This window comes from Cheilinus undulatus, linkage group 12 (genome assembly GCF_018320785.1).
Source record: "Cheilinus undulatus linkage group 12, ASM1832078v1, whole genome shotgun sequence".
NCBI classification, from domain to species: domain Eukaryota; kingdom Metazoa; phylum Chordata; class Actinopteri; order Labriformes; family Labridae; genus Cheilinus; species Cheilinus undulatus.
The window spans coordinates 16,134,512-16,151,117 of record NC_054876.1 but is presented as its reverse complement, the minus strand read 5'-3'; the positions used below and the strand labels follow the sequence as shown (position 1 = coordinate 16,151,117).

The following is a 16,606-nucleotide window of genomic DNA, read 5'->3' as shown; positions in this document are numbered from 1 at the left end:
CTGGGATTGTATGAGAGGGAGCAGAGAGACTCAGAGAGGAAGAAATGAAAAAGCCATCTACAAAGTCATCTGTCACACCTCCCATTACTCTCCAGTTGGCCCATCATTAAGCCATCAGGCACAATCCAGATAACACTCTGAAGCTTTACAGTGATAACAGTGTACACCAGAGCTCTGGGGACCAAATGTAACAGGGTTATAAAGCTCACACCTTACTTAAAATTACATGATAAAATCAGTGATATATAGCTTTTGTACACATGAAAACGGCTATGATTTGAATTAGGGATGCACCATTACTGTCTTTTTATAAATACTTACATTTGGGTACTCACCCATATCAAGAACAATTCTGAATACTTGATAATACCATTACAGTTCTTGAAATCACTTTCAAAACTTGATTTACTTCACCCAGATTAGAGATGCAATGATATTAAAATTTCATATCACAATTTTCAAATCTAAAATATCACAGTTACCAGTATTATCATGGTGTTATAATTTCCTGAAATCTAAAAAGGTAGCGATTCAAGTTTCAAGTTTTCAAATTAAAAACACTTTTAATCAAACAAGCAGCACAGGGACTAACCCGTAATTTCTTTGTTTGCATAAAAGACTAAAAGGAAACATGAAAGCTGTATTAAATGTGCATTAACAAAGGATTGTTGCAAGGTGCAGATCTGGGGAAGGCTCCAAAAAACTTCTGTTGCAGAGAAGGTTCCCAAGAGAACAGTGGCCTCCATAATTCTTAAGTGGAAGAAGTTTGACACAACCAAGACTCTTCCAGGAGCTAAACACCCGGCCAAACCAAGCAGTCGGGGAGAAGGGCTTTAGTAAGAGAGGTGACCAAGAACCTGATGGTCACTCTGACTGAGCTCCAGAGATCCTGTGTGGAGATAGGAGGAAGTTCCAAAAAGACATCCATCACTGCAGCCCTGCATCAGCTTTGTACCAGAATGGCCCGACAGAAGCTTCTCCTCAGTGCAAAACCACATGAAAGTGTGCTTGAAGGTTGCAACAACCTCCAGCTCGAGGAAAGGCTTCCATCACTCTGCCATAAAGCCCAGAACAGTGGAGGATCAGTGAAGACTTAACATTTCATGCACTACATTTATAACCATTTATCAAAAAATAAAGGTTTTGAATGAGGGATGATTTCAACCCTACGAAGTTATGACGGCAGTACTTTCCCCGGTTTATTTCATTATCTAAGAAGCTGGAGGAAAGGGTCAGAAAGGTACTTAATCACTCAAGCTATCTGATGTGGCATTTGTGTTTCCCAAAGACACAGCTTGTTAGAAACGCTTCATGAAAAGAGCTCCCAGCTCCAATAAGTCAGGAGTTCACATCCTAATCAAAGGTTTGATTATGGCTGAGAAAATCACAAAGTGGTGAGGTTTACTTTTACCTCAGACAAGACATTTTTATTGTTGTTGCATGCAACACTATGAAATTTAGTTGACGGCAAGCAGCACAGCGGCAATAGACAAGATAAAAGATACAAAAAAAATGATAAGATAAAAAAAAATGATTAAAACACAAAATATATGCAAAAGGTACATAAATAAGTACTGTTGCACTAAGTGCAACAGGTTGCAAGTGCATAATTAGCAAAGGGGTGGCTGATGGAGGCTGCAGCTCCTCAGTCTATGAGGTCCTTGGTTATGTGGACTCCTAGGAACTTGGTATTGTCCAGAATCACGCCCTCTTTGGTTTTACTTCTTGTTTGTAATGACGCCAACTGTTGTAGTGTCATCAGCCAGCTTTACAGAGGTGTTGGAGATGCAGACAGGGCAGAATGTTACCAGGCTGAGCACACAGCCCTGTGGGACACCTGTGTTTAGGATGAAGGTAGAGGATGTTCAGTTACCTGTTCTGATGTTTTAAAGTCCAAGATCCCTGAGGAAATTGAGGTGGACAGTCCTATGTTAACCATTTTGTGTACCAGTTTATTAGGGAAGAGATTGAGATTTCATCTTGATGTTTGTTGGGCAACTGGACAGTGATACAAGTTAAGCCCAGAATATAAATACTGTAAAGATCCACTAGCTCCAATATGAAATGTGAATAAAAGAAAATAAACAGCAGAAAGAATGGAATGGTTGTCATGATAGGAGATACGAGCTGTAGGCTGCTCACGAGGCCTAAGGCCTTGTTGGTTGCACCTAAGGAGTGGTGAGGTGGGGTTTTTTAATGTTTTTGGGGGATGGGGGGGCAGGCTTCCTTTGAAAGGATAGCTGAAGGGAGACAGGAAATATGTGGAGAATAGGTAGGGGGTTGACATTACCAGTGCATCGACAAAAGCAAAAATTTCAGCCACCAAAACTTTTCGGCTGAAAATGGCCCAAAAGTGCATTTTTGGTTTTTAGCCAAAAGACTTTTATCACCGAAACAACAAGGCTGAAACACAACGTTGTGATGACGCAAGCAAAAGCCGCAGCCAGCATCAGTGGTTCTCAAATAGGGGTACGCGTACGTGAAGGCACTCCAGGGGGTACGCGAGATTTTAAAATACATGCCGGCTATTTGAGAAAAATAGCGCCTTTCTTTGCACAACAGGAGCGACACGATTTTGCGAGTATATTACGTACATTCATTCATTCGTGCAGCGAACATCTGCGGTGTGTCTCTGTCCTCTGATAAACAGTGATATTTATTAAAGTGGAAGATAAAAGGAGGTTTGTCCCTCTCTGTCCTTCACTCAGTGTGTAACGTGGCACTTTTACGCACAGCCAGGTGGTCAGTGCTGTTCTGTTTCTCGGTTTCATTCACTGTGCCAGCCAAGTTTGTAAGAGGAGGGACTGACTTTTCATTCATTCTATGTCAAATATGATCAGTAAGACTTAAAATATTGCACAGCTGAGGCTCGCAGTGAGAGGAGTTAACTCTCTCCACAGCACACAGACTGGCTTTGTGTTCCAGACTGTTCAGAGGAGTCATTTAGCTGGTTGATCTGGAGCTTTTATAAGTCGTTTGCCTGAGGTCAGAGGAGACTGTGTTGGTAAATATTTCACTAAAGTCCTGTTATTTTAGAAACAGCTCCAGCTGTGTGAGTTTTACTCCAACAAGCACACATAGTGGTGGTGCCGATTTTTAAGGCAAACAGAGAAACAAAAACGTCCTCCTCTCCAACACCACCTGATGTTTGATATCTCCTCATATCTGTCTGTATCAGTGCTTGTGTTTTTGCCTCTTTTTTTAGCCTGGTTGAGACGGAGACAGGCAACAGGCAGCCCGACATGTCCAAATGCGCTACTTAAATATCCACAGCAATGTCGCGCTGCGAAATGATGTTGCAGGTGTGGAAGCTTGCTTTGACTCGCTACAGGTTCTAAATGTAAATATTTTGTGTGAATAATTTGCATGAAAAAATTGCATATAGAGTGTAAGGACCTCAAGTTTATAAACTGGAGTTAATATTTTGTAGGCTCTTAAATTTAATCACCCTAAAACCCCCTGAGTCTCCCCCATGGCAGAATGGTTTGACCCACACTGGCACATGTCTGTCAATCACTGTATTCACAATCACTCCATTCATAAAAAGGTTTATGATTTATTTTTTGTGAAGAAATGCTGATTTATAACTAAGTTCATGGTTTCAGTTTGAGAAGAGAGAAGTCTTTTTTATAATTTGTTTATCATTTACAGGTTTTTAGTTCTTTCTAGCTCTATGTTTTTATTTCCAAATTGTTCCAGAGAGACCACTGCAGCCAGCAGAGTTTTGCACACCTCTGGGTTTAAAGCCTTTCCAGTCACTGTTTTCAATAGCTACATCAATTTGAATTCCCACATTTAGAGATGAGAAGATGTGCCATGACTTTAGTCATGCATTTTTAACATTTAAAATGTATGAAAAAAAATCTAATATTTGTAATTTGAAAGTGTTTATCAGTTACAAAGTTTGATAAATCAGACAGCTGTCACAGCACTCTTTATTGTCTTTCTTTATGGCCAAAAAACTTTGTGCTGTTTAGGGGGTACTTGGCTGAAAAAAATACTTCACAGGAGGTACATGACTGATAAAAAGTTGAGAACCACTGATTTAATGTATACATGAGTGCGGTCAAGTTAAACATTTTATCTTGTATTTTATTTTATTTTATATTGTGTATTGTTGGAATGAAGTGCTTAATAAATATTTACATAATTTTGTAATTGATTTATTCTTTGAAGAATTCATATTAATTTATACAATTGCAATTGATTTTAGTGAGGTAAGTACACAGTCATAGCCATAAATGCAATGGTACTAATAATTGGCATAATAGTTTCTTTCGGTGTTTCGGTTTTCGTCCCTGGTTTCCTCATTTTCGGTTTTCGGTTTCGGCCAAGAATTTTCATTTCGTTGCATCCCTAAAAAGTATATGTGTACCTGACCTGCCCACAATCCCCTCAAGTACCAGAAAAATCCATTCCCTCTCCTCCTCTCTTTCTCCACCTTTCAGAAAATGTGTGCTGAAACAAGCCGTTCTCAGGTTTGAACCCTAGTGACCTCACATGGGGAGTAAGCACCCACCCCCAGGTTTGGTTGGCCCTCTCCCACTCGGAGGAAAGTTCCGCCTTCCTCTACTGATCTTCTCAGCTACCAGCTGAGGTTCGAATGGCTCGAATCTCAGTCAGGTCCTAAACTTTGGATAAAAGGGTCTGTAACATCATAAGTGCCACATCTATTTCCTGAGAGGGGTGTGGTCAGGGGCGGAGTCAGACAGCTCATTAACATTTACCAGACAAAGAAACTGCTCGTTCTGAGAAGGGCTGAAACAGAGGGGTTTTTTTAGACATGTAAAAGTCTATACTGGAGTGTTTTTTCAGCAACAAACTTCACAGGCATGTTTTTGGGAACTCTGAGACCGATATAAACTTGTCTTAAAAGGTAAAATATGTCCCCTTTAAAAAGTGTGCTACTCTCCTGCAAGGTGTGTCTGACACAACTACCAGCCAATCCACACTAAAGCCTGAGTGTAGGGCTGCAACAATGAAATGATGAAATCTATAACTAAAAGTGCTGGCCACAAATTTGTTCATTTGTTGTGTCGAGCTAAGGTGTGACATGATGTGCACAGATCTGTTTACGTCACACACAGATGTCTAAAAAACTTTAATTAAAATGGTTTAGTACTTCTCTGATAATCTGATTATTAGTGGAAAAACTGAGGAGAAACATGCATCAATGACTGTTTCACATGATGGAGATGAGCCACTAGCAATCTATAAATAGCTTGTTGACGTAAAAGGTCCGGTGGAACTTTGTTTCATCTGTAACGAGACAAGACCGCATAAAAACAATAGCCATGGACTGTCAGACGTTCATGTAATCCAAGATATGAGCTGCAGTCACAGGCAGGGTGAGAGGGGCAGTTGTGTGTGTGTGTGTTTGTGTTTATGACAGAAAGAAGAGTAGGTTTGTAAATACTAGAGCCCGACCGTTATTACCCCATTATTAAAAACTGGTAGACACATGATTAGACACTAGAAACGACTGCACAAAGACTTTCTCTTATTCTTATTTGTGTAAGTGGTTTAAAGTATCAAAATAAAGGCTGCGCGCTTTTCCTTCCACACGCAGTTACACAATATACGCCCACGTTAAACTCATAAACAACAATTAGCGTCACATTAGCACCGTTAGCCTGTTAGCTCATTGGCCGCTAAGTTCTTTGTAGCTTACATCAGTATAATACCATCCTCCACCGACAACAACGAAGCATCCAAACACACAACAAAAGTGCTCTCTTAACTGGACACTGTGTTAGAACTCTGTATTTCAACTGAAAAATGAGTCTTGCCGTCAGTTGCTAATATCAGTCCCCATGATGATACCACTGTAACCTCCAATAAAGCAGTAAATCCAACCATCCTGGTTTATTTGGACTGTCCCGTAAAACATAAAAGCTCCACAGCAGATCCGGTCCAGTCCTGCTCTCATTAACGGCTTATCCAAGTCTACTTCTGCTAATTAAAGGCCTCTCTCTCTCTCTGCTGCTGCATCGGTGTTTCAGACGCTCAGCTGTATCATTCCCTTTGATTCAGCCTCTTCATTACTCACAGCGATGACATACTCAAAATCCCTCCATACTGCTGATGATATTAAGCCTTTGGTTAACCAGGAAAACCTCACTTAGATCAAAATTCTGCTTTATGCGAAAGCTCTGGTCAAACTTTCCCTGCAGAGCATAGACTGTTGCAGAATCTCCAGCAGTAATGAGCAGGCGCAGCAGAGAGATAGATTCGCTTTGACGTCATTGTGCATACACAATTAGCCATGTGCTTGCCGTCTGAGGAGATAAACAACCCCAGCACCGCAGGACAGTAGATGTAGTAAGATTAGGCAACTCTTAGTTTATATTAACGCATTCTCGCAAGATATCTTCTAGGTTACACAAAATATAATATGCAAGTATTCAGTATTTACTTATCTGGTCATTTGCATGTTTTCTGCCGGACATTGTGACCGGTTATATTCTTATCTGCTGGACTTTCGCCCTTTTTACCGGCCAATGACCGGCAATTACCGGCTAACGGAAAGTCAGGGATGGATAGTGAAGAGGTAATGTATTTATTTTTGGCTAAATGACATGTTGAAAATCACTAGGTTCAACTTGGTTTAATTACCTTGAAGTCGCCCCCGCCCCCCGTCCTGTTTCAGCAAGATAGTGAATAAACTGATGATGAGATGGCCCTTAGTGATACGAAAAGACACATTACAAACTCAAGAGTACTGTATATAGATGGTGAGCAATCAACATATACTCACAAGTCCAACAATAACAGGACCAAATCAGCATCGGTCGGACATCCCTCCTCGTCTTTCAGCTCATGCCAGCGAGTGAACGCCGGGCCAATGTTTATTCTTGTCCGGACATTTATCTTGTTACTCTCCCGCTTGTTTTTTGTTTTTTTTTTCTTTTCAACGAATCGGGAAGGAGGGGGAAGTGACGTATGCAGTAAAACAGTCAAAGCAGTAGAAATGTGTAGTTTTTTAGTGTGGAAGGGTTCCTACCATCCACCTCGAAGTTACATTGTGCCAGTGAAGGTGATACAGACCCCCCAGACCATGACAGAGGTGTCATTCAACCTGTTGTAAGGTGATGTACCATCACAGTGACTCTCGAAATATTAGATTATGGTGGAAAAACTACATAGTGCTGCTTTAATGTTAGTTTTCTTTTCAATAAATTTCATAGATAAAAACAAGGTGTCAGCAACTCTTTCAAAGCATGATATGCAAAAATCTCAATTTGCTCAACTAACTTCTTGTAGAAAGTAAATCTTCATATGTATTTAAAAGCCAATGACAAGTCTAGACTTATTTTAAATATCTAAAAATGAGATGTCTATCTAGATTTGTCAGGTTAATGAGGCCCACAGAAGAGAGTTTTTGCAGGTGTAGCTATTTGTTGTTTCAGCAAGTGCTTCTCCTTATTATCACATTAATGAAGTTGAAAAATAACAGTTCAGTGCTGGTCTTAACTGGTCTTGATGGAAAATCCCAAGTCCGCTCAGTCCGAGACTGTGACAAGACCAGGTAAAAATGCTCCCGAGTCTGAGTAAGACATTCAAAATGTGGTCTTGAGACTGGTCTCAAGACCAAGACTGTTCTTGAGTACTACAACCCTACATTCTGCTCTGACTGCTTCTTGGTTCCCAAACTTTTTTTTATGATGCAGACATGGTTCCAAAGGCCAAGGAATACAAAGACGCCATTTTCAAATTTATAAACTTGGCTTATGACCCTCTACATCTCTATAACCCTGAAAGTAGCATTTTGGGCCACATATTGTAACCTATTGGAAATACCATGTAACGTCTCTGCAAATCAGTCCTAGAAATGAGCAAATCAGTTGAAAATATAAAAAATATTTTATTCCATGGCTATGAGATACAAAAATACATTTTTCCTGGTTTTCATAAATATATTTTTTTCAATTTAAGTTCAATGTGTGTGTGTTTTGGCTACACCTACACAGTCACATGTGCACCACACTCTGACATCCACAGAAAACACCCCAAATAGTTTTAGTTGAAATAATTTATTCTACTGGCCTGCAGTCACTGTTATATCCTATCAGTTCAAACAAGGTAATTATCTCCCACAATGCCTCTCTGCAAACATGACAAAATGGCAACATCTGGCGGGGATTTTTTGTGTGAGCAATTTTTTGCGTCTAAATGACGGGTTACTGAAGAATTAACAGGATTTCATATTTCTGTATAGCAATGGCAGTAGAAGGAAAATAACTTGTTTTAATGCTAGTCAGTGTGGCCAAAAAGGGCTCCGGGGAGAAGACTGTTAGTTTTTTGTCAGCACAGTGTGAATGTTGAAATTCCAAAATTCCTTAATAAATTAATATCTATGTCAGATTTCCTTATCTCAACATAATAATTGCCAAAATGAGTGCAAAAATACATTTCAAAGGCCCTAAAAGGATTATAAGAGGGTTAAACCAACTATTCGTTTCCCACAGGAAAACCAGTCTAAAGTGACCAGAGAAGAAATAAAAAGGAGAGGAACTTCATGCTGTGTTTCGCTCCTAACAATAGTAGTCATTGTGGTAGTAAATAGCTGTCTGTCCTGCTGCTTTGAAGGTTTTATTCTCATTAGGCTGGATTTCACATGACGGTGCTGCAGGGTGAGTGCTGGCTTCTCTTTCGATGGAGTCACCTGGTCGCCTATTCTGTTTATTTCTGTGTTGGGTTAGGCACTGTGCTGTCCTGGCTTATCCAAGGGCTGCTGCCTGTATAGTTCATGCTGGATTCAATACCTCTCCACATGCTCTGATGGTTGTTGAAGCAGGGTCCAAACTTTACTATCCAGCCACCACTTCTCATTCGGGAACACCTTGATGGTTTTAGATGTTCATTTTGTCTCAGTGTAGAAATGAATGTAAGCCTGGGCAGCTGAGGGTCATTCCTCTAAGTCTGCTCCCTCTGCTAAAAGTTCCCAGTGAGTGGTTTTAAATCAGCGCCTCACAAGGGGAGTGGCCTCTGCTCTTCATACTTGGGCTGTTTAAACATTTGGTTTTGTTCTGCAGATCAGTGCTAAGTAAGATCATGTGAAATGAGGACTGGGAGGCTGGGTGTAGAGATGATGCAGCTTTAAAGACTCTAGGGATGTTGTTTTGGGCTTGATCAAGAATATTTTTGTCTCTGTTTGGGAGTTTGATGTTGTTGTAATATTTGGGAAACACTGTCTTCAGATTAAAGTCTTCTTTCACCATCAAAGCTCCTTCTGGATGGCAGATTAACAGTTAAAATGTTGCAATGTCATTTAGCAGACACTTTTGTCGAAAGTAACATACATCTTTGAGTAAGAACAACACAAGCAAAGATCTATGCATCAGGAAACAACATCAGTAAGTGCCACAAACTGCTTCAAGTCCAATCAGACACAAGTGCCAGAGGCAATGCAACAAAACAAGTCATCAACATGAGACCTCACATCCTCAGCAATGACGTTGTCTTCACCAACAAATATTGGAAGAGCTGGGCTTGAGGTATCAGAAGTAGAGCAGAAAAGTGAGAGTCAACTGTATTTGGGATTCTCATTCTACCACTGGGGACAACGGAGGAGAAGCTAAGTGCAGTGTCCCTTAAATACCTGGTTCTTAAGCTTTCTCTTGAATGTAGAAAGGGACTATGCAGATCGAATGGAGTTGGTTAATTCATTCCACCATCAGGCAACAGAGAAGACTCAAGCTAGAATCTTAGGGTGCCTTTCACAGGCGCCTTTCACCAGCATAGCAGGTGAGAGGGACTGTAGACCTGGATGAGGGATTCCAGGTAAACAAGAGTAGTTTCAGTTGCTGATCTGTAAGCAATAAGTAGAGTTTTGAATTTGATGCAAGCTGCAAGTGAAAACCAGTGTAGAGAGATGGACAGTGGAGCAACATGTGCTATCTTAGGCTGGTTGAAGACCAGACACGCTGCTGCATTCTGGACATCTGCAGAGGTCTAAATGTGGGAGGCCTACTGGTAATGAACTGCAGCAGTCGATGCTTAATATTACAAGAGCCTGTGCCAGGAGCTGTGAGTATGCTCTGTTGGGTAGAATTTTCCTTGACGGGCATTTAGAGGCACAACTCTCTATACATTTCATCATACATTTAACCATTTTATTGCAAAAATGGATATACAGTTTTACTTGCCAGAGAAGAGTCTGCTCAAAAGATGCTCCCTAGGTAAGTCAAGCAGCATGCTTTGACTTTCCAGGGAGAGCATAGCTAGAAACCCTCATATGGATGGATTCATTTACGACAATGCTTACTGAATACAATTAAATTAGTTCAAAAGCAATTAAAATAGTAGCATGAATCTAAATATGAGGGTGCAAGAAGCTTTATGCTATAAAGGAGGTGGCTAGGGTAGAGGAGTTGAAGCTTTGCTAGCAGCAGCAGCGTGGTGCATCAGCATTAATGCAAGCAGGAATTAGTGAGAAGTATTTCATATTTAAACACATTGTGTTGAAAGAAAGAGCTATGATTGGCTGTGGGAGCTGCAAGGCAATAACTGGGATCAGCTGGCCGTCAGCTGATCACGGCTGGGTGTATGACTATTGTGTCTTGCATGAACTAACGCTGAACTTCATTGAAAAAAAACAAAAAAAAAGATTTGGTCTAATAAACATAGTTTTGTTCAAAGAGTTTCATTTCTTTCAAATGCACGACGTTTTTAGCCTTTAACAGTGGGATCAGTTGCTAAACTGCGGCAAGCCACAAGAGGGCGATTGAGATATTTTGGCTGAATATGTCTGGGGCTGTCAAGTTGGCCATCACTAAGTTTGATGTTATTCTGCTGTGTCGTAATTAGTGGAATCCCCAGGCATGAAAACTGTACTTCCAAAATACCTGAAACAAATCTCAAACAGCAGCTTTAGTCAAGAACAGAGAGTTAAGTATGTGTTTAACATGCATCCCATTTGCTAGCAGCAATGGCTGACAAGTGGATTTCTGAAAAAAAAAAAAAAAAAAAAAAAAACGCTCAAACTTAAAGTCATTCCTGAAGATCGTTTCAATCTTCATTGTTTGTGGAGTTGTTTTGATAGCTTTGTAAAAAAAGGATACCTGAATACGACAGCTTGCAGTATTATTTCCTCTGCACATTTTCTGAATTTAATAATACTCTGAGGGCTGGATGAGTGAATGTGGAGGGCCTGATGGGGCCCTGAGCCGTTAGTTTAGGACCACCGTTATAGAGGGTAAACTAGCGGGACCAAGAAATCCAGGCCTCATGAACCTTAAAGGTAAGCTGGTCATCAATCAAAGTTTATTTGATCCAGTGCTGTTGTGCATCTCTACTTGGTTTTTGATAAAAATGGCAGAAAACTCTCACAGCACATAAAATGGACAAGATATTCTAAGTCAAGAGAGCTGTATGTTCAACTAATGTCCATAACAGTGCGGTGGATGTTATTAACAAGAAGTTGCTGCTATACTGAGAGCAACTGGGTTGCAGGGTCACCCATGCACACCGCCATCTGCAGCATGAGATATTGGAGAGTAGGAAGGAAATGAGTTCCTTTCATGTTGCCTCAAAATTAGATTCATTGCTTCAGATTCTACAATATTAACTTTCCTGCTCTGTTTCTATTTTGGGATGCAATTAAAATTCCAGAAATAATATAGGGTTTGAATTAAAAACTGAAACCTTCAAGCATTTGGTAATAAGTGTGTTTGTCAATCTTGAGCAGATGCCCAGCTGAACTAGCATTTCATTCAGATGATTGCTTCCATTCAAACCCAATAAACCAAGATGAAAACAAATATTAGCTCTTATCAATTTGATCTGGAAATAACAAAGTTTATAACTGAACTGATACGACTATCAACTTCGCAACAGATTAATTTAAATCCAATTAGTCAAACCAGACATCTCCCTTTATTTCAACATTGCATGACTAGGCTCTGGAGTATTTTGAGTAAAAATTCACCGGTAATAAGACCAAATGTATAATTTACCTGCCTCCACTTCTGCAAATGATTGTCATAAATGTTCCCTTGAAATGCTGCAAGTGAATTACATGTCTGGGATGAGAACCTAAGTGAAAAGAGGCTCTTTTTAGCCATAACTAGAAAAGGTGTGCCTTTTTACTTACAATCACAGCATTAGATCACATTTTCCCTCCACGGGTTTGTCAGAGACTGGTGGCAAAATTGCCTGCATGTCTGCTGCTTTAATTCACATGTCTCATGTCAGCTTTGTGCTTCAGGCACCATTTTCACTGTTAACAGAATGAGAAAATGGAAGAGAGTGAAAATTGAACACAGGGCTAAAATTAGTCCACTACATGTCAATCTTGCAGCCTAATATGACGAGCAGGTCTAGGTGACAGTAAGGAGAAGTGAATGGAAGAGGTCTAAATTGCATGGCAGCTCAGTCAGGGCCTGATTATCAGTAACATCCCCTATTGTGATGATGCTGCAATTGAAGGAGCCATCTAAGATGTGCTGTGGAGAGAATAAAGTACTTGGTCTTGGGAAACCATTAATAGTTTCACTTTTGGGACTTCACTTTCTCTGAAGTGTGCTTTGTTCAAACTGTGTATACTGCACTTTTTTATTACAGCCCATACCTCACAAATTATACGTATTTTACAAAGTAGGATGTGACAGCGTAATTCACCATATTCTCATAATGTCTACTGCATACTCAGGGTGGGCATCTTTAAATCTGTACCTAGGGTTGGTTCTAAGACTTGTACAGGCTGCCTATCTGAGATTCTGCATTTGGATTAAAGATGCTAGACATAGTGAAAATTTGGAGGGAAATAAACAGGCTATTTAGAATATAATAAAATTTAGTCGTTCCAAGCTAATGTTTGACTGACACCTATTGCTGGCGTTCAATCACCTCTTAACTGACATTACATTATCTTGATATATTTGCCATTTGTACTGCATTATTGTTTACACAATTAAACCACAACAAGGAATTGGCAAACAGCAAAAAAACATAAGAATGCAACTAGCAACCAGCATTTTTAGCACTTAACCACCTTTAAGTTAAAGTTACATTTGCTGGAAAGGTTTGTCTTTGTACTGTTTTACTTAGTCCCGACTACATGTGACACAAGCTGGCATCAGTGACAATATCATCTTGTCTACACTGATTCCTATTGTACTATCCTAACGGTATTTTATCAAAGCTGTGCAGTGTTTTTGCCACTTCACCCAGTTCCAATTTTCCTCTCTTTAGCTCAGAGAGCTAAAGATTGGTGAAGAAGAATAAAATAATAAAAGGGAGAAATGACAAGGCATCAGGAGTGTTTGACAAGAATATTTTCTTTGATTCTCTTTCACCTCCTCACTCAAAAGAGCTTGTTAGCTTGTTTTGCAAAGTGAGGCCAGTTATGAATTAAAATTATCAATATCGGTATTTGAAAGGATATGCTGTAACATGGAGGCAAAGCTTTTTGGCCTCAAGCTGTCAAAGTCTCATCGATACAAAGCATCACACATGAAGCGTATAGCGCTAGTTCAGGCAGGCCATAGATGATACTGCAACCCTCCTTCACCCCAGCTCCTCCTTTATGCTATATCCAACTTAATCAAAGTCATTCTGTTGTCACAGCATGCTCTGCTCTGGGTTTATTGCTGCTTCTCTCCCTGCCTAAGACTTTTCTTGTAGGCACAGGAAGAGCATGAATGTGTGCTGTTTCAGCTTGATGCTTTCCAATTGGGTTTGTGGTAGGGCAGGGGGACCCCAGAACAGCCACACCACCAAACATAAATAAAAGCAATAAGAGCAAATTCCTTATTGCTAATAAATAGAAAAATGTATAACTGCAAACCATGTTTGTTTCTAGGCAAAGTGGTCCTGACTGAATTATGTTTATTCACATTTAAAATAAAAGAGCAAGATGTCTGCTAGATGATACTATTTACAAAGGGAGGCTGAAATTTACAGGATAAAGACATTTATTTTGAATTTGCAGTGCAGACAATGAGCATGCAATGCTGTGCAAGCGACACAGTATCTGACCCTATCATAACGTTTGGGCATAGTGAATTCATTGTGTCACATTAGCTAACCATAGCATGGGCTGTAAGCCACTTCCTGGTTATCAGGGATGTTAACTAGTTAGTGGAAATAATGCTAATGATAGCTTTTATCTGATTGTATGTAGAAAGGACTAGCTCTAGTAAACTTGAACAACATTTCTTACTCAAAGTCCAAAAATATTTCAAAATGCATTAAAAGTTAATAGCATTCCCATTAAATTTAAGTAACAGCAACAAATGCAATGTTTTCAAACCAAATATTTGAAACTGCAGTGCAGCATAAACATAGCAGAAATAGCTGTAAACAACCAGCAGGACGGGGCTACTGCAACAAAGTGTATATTTAAAATAAAAAGTGTATTGCTGTGTAAAAAGTAAATATGCATAAATAAAAATCTTTAAGAGTTAAAATTAAACACTCTACAAATACGTAAAAAAACAAATTTTCAACTTGAGAGGATACATGACAAAATATAGGACAAAATTGACACAAGAACGAGCTGCTTCTGAAAACACTCATTTCCTGATAAAGGCATTCACAATAAAAGCACACAAGGAAAAGGACAACTACAGACATATTGTGAAGGATTGATCAAAAGCTCATGTATTATTGATTTAACTCAGCTTTAGCTGTAGCCACCGTGTCTACAGTCAGCCTCGCTGCCATGCTGCTTCTCTGACGTCGTTAAAAACACACACTTGTAAAACAAGTGAGTCATGACTTAAAACACTATTTAAGAGTTGTTTTGGCCATTGTAATACAAGTTGCTGTAGCTCGTATAAAGCCACAGACAGGCTGACAGAGTATGCTCGCTTCATGTTTCTGTTATTACAGACATCAAACTTAGAGAGAACACACCTTTCACCTCATTGCTGTGCTTCACAATATTCCTAAGATCTTATGATGATCAAGTGGACTCAGAATGAGCTTCTGTTTCTCAAATAGGCAGCTGCTACACTAGCTACCATGCAGTCTATTAACAGCTCAGTAAAAACATCACCATTTGGCTCACTGCCTTAGATCGTCGCAGTCAGTCTGATGTCCAGTACAAAAATAATGTACATATCAGACTGGATACCGATAGTCGATTCAATTTGGCCCATCTCTAATTGTATATAATTAATAAACAGAAACATCTGTTATATTTGAAATAAAGCCAGGAATCCCCTTCTGATTTCCGCAGTTTGTTAATTGTCGATGTATTTAGTTAAGTCTAGCATAAATATCAAATACAACCTAGAACCTTTTTGGGTCAACTGCATCCTATGATTCTATAAATCATTAATCTGCTCAGAGCAAATACTAAAAACCTAAATAAAGTATGGCTTTATTAGATCAAGATGTAGGTGTGTGACTGTATTTTATTTCATAGTTTCAGCACTCTGCTGTGCTGCTGCATTATTTCTGTAAACAAACATTTTGACAAGAATAATTTGTTGATGTGCTTCAAAAGTAAAAGATAAAAAGTAAACATATTGACAACCAATATCTCGATACATAACCCCCTGATGAATAAAGACAAACAATTATGGCAGCATTCACTTCATTCATTTTCTTTGCTATCTCCCAAGTCTCAAGGTCCAATTTACAGAAACATTTCACACTAATCATCTTCAAGCACCAACACTCCTGTAAAGTATGGCCACGTTTTGCAGTTTGCTCTTGTTTAGGGTCTGAATGTGGCGATGAGCTGTCAGTGTCTCCCCTCTGTACTGCATGGATGTCGTTCTCATCCTTATCAGGGGTGACAGTGGCAGCCAGGGCTGACCAGGACCCCTGTGACATCTGAGCCACCCCAAAATCCTTATAATTATTGGCTACTTGTTCACCATTAATGGAAGCTGCAATGTAGGCTGTGTTTCTCTAAGTTTATTAAACTATTGAGCATATCTTAAGCTATACATTGGACTGTTTTTTCTCACTTTTGGACTCTAAAAGGTATGTCAAAGTTACCCAGACACCCATCTGTTTTTCAGCATTTGACTGTCAGTGAGTAAAGTTTGAAGACCCCTGTAGTAAGAGAACTGCTGCCTTATCTTTAGAATGAGTGAACAAAGGTAGTCTATCAAAATAAGGTTAACAATAGTAGTTGTTGTTGCCTACCTCCAAGTGTCATTCCAGCTTCAAAACACTTCTTCAGTCGACAAGATGGGCAATTCTTTCTTCTCAGCTTATCAATAGTGCAGTCGTTTTTGCTTGCACACAGGTATTTCTGCTTACCTACATGGACAGAGAAACCAGCTGTTACTTAAAGATGATAATGCTTTTAAAAATGTTAAATACTTGACAAAAAATGTACCATCGAAGGCCGCTGACTCATGATATTAAAGTTGAGAAAAAAACATGTTATTTCCCTAGTGGTTTTTACCCTCTGCTGCTCTTTTGAAGAAAACCTTGCAGCTGCCACAGGTGAGCGCTCCATAATGACAGCCTGACGCCTCATCTGAACAGATCAAGCACATCCTCTGTGGTGGGAAGAAGAATTCCATAGGGAACATGTGCTCTCTGCCAGACTCGAACCTGCAACCAAACAGGCAAAACATGACAGACATAAGAGTGCTGTTTCTTCCATCCCATTCTTGATGTCTCTACATGCTTGAATGCT

General features: G+C 39.6%; 1 protein-coding gene across 1 annotated transcript in view; it reads right to left on the bottom strand.

Annotated features, from left to right (window-relative positions):
- The window catches only part of ar (androgen receptor), a 64,688-nt gene that overhangs the window by 33,049 nt on the left and 15,033 nt on the right, over positions 1-16,606 (bottom strand). The window contains exons 2-3 of the mRNA XM_041801056.1: positions 16,370-16,521; positions 16,105-16,221 (exon numbers count right to left, since the gene is read on the bottom strand). Coding sequence (XP_041656990.1) covers positions 16,105-16,221; positions 16,370-16,521 — 269 coding nt within the window. The remainder of the gene's footprint in view (positions 1-16,104; positions 16,222-16,369; positions 16,522-16,606) is intronic.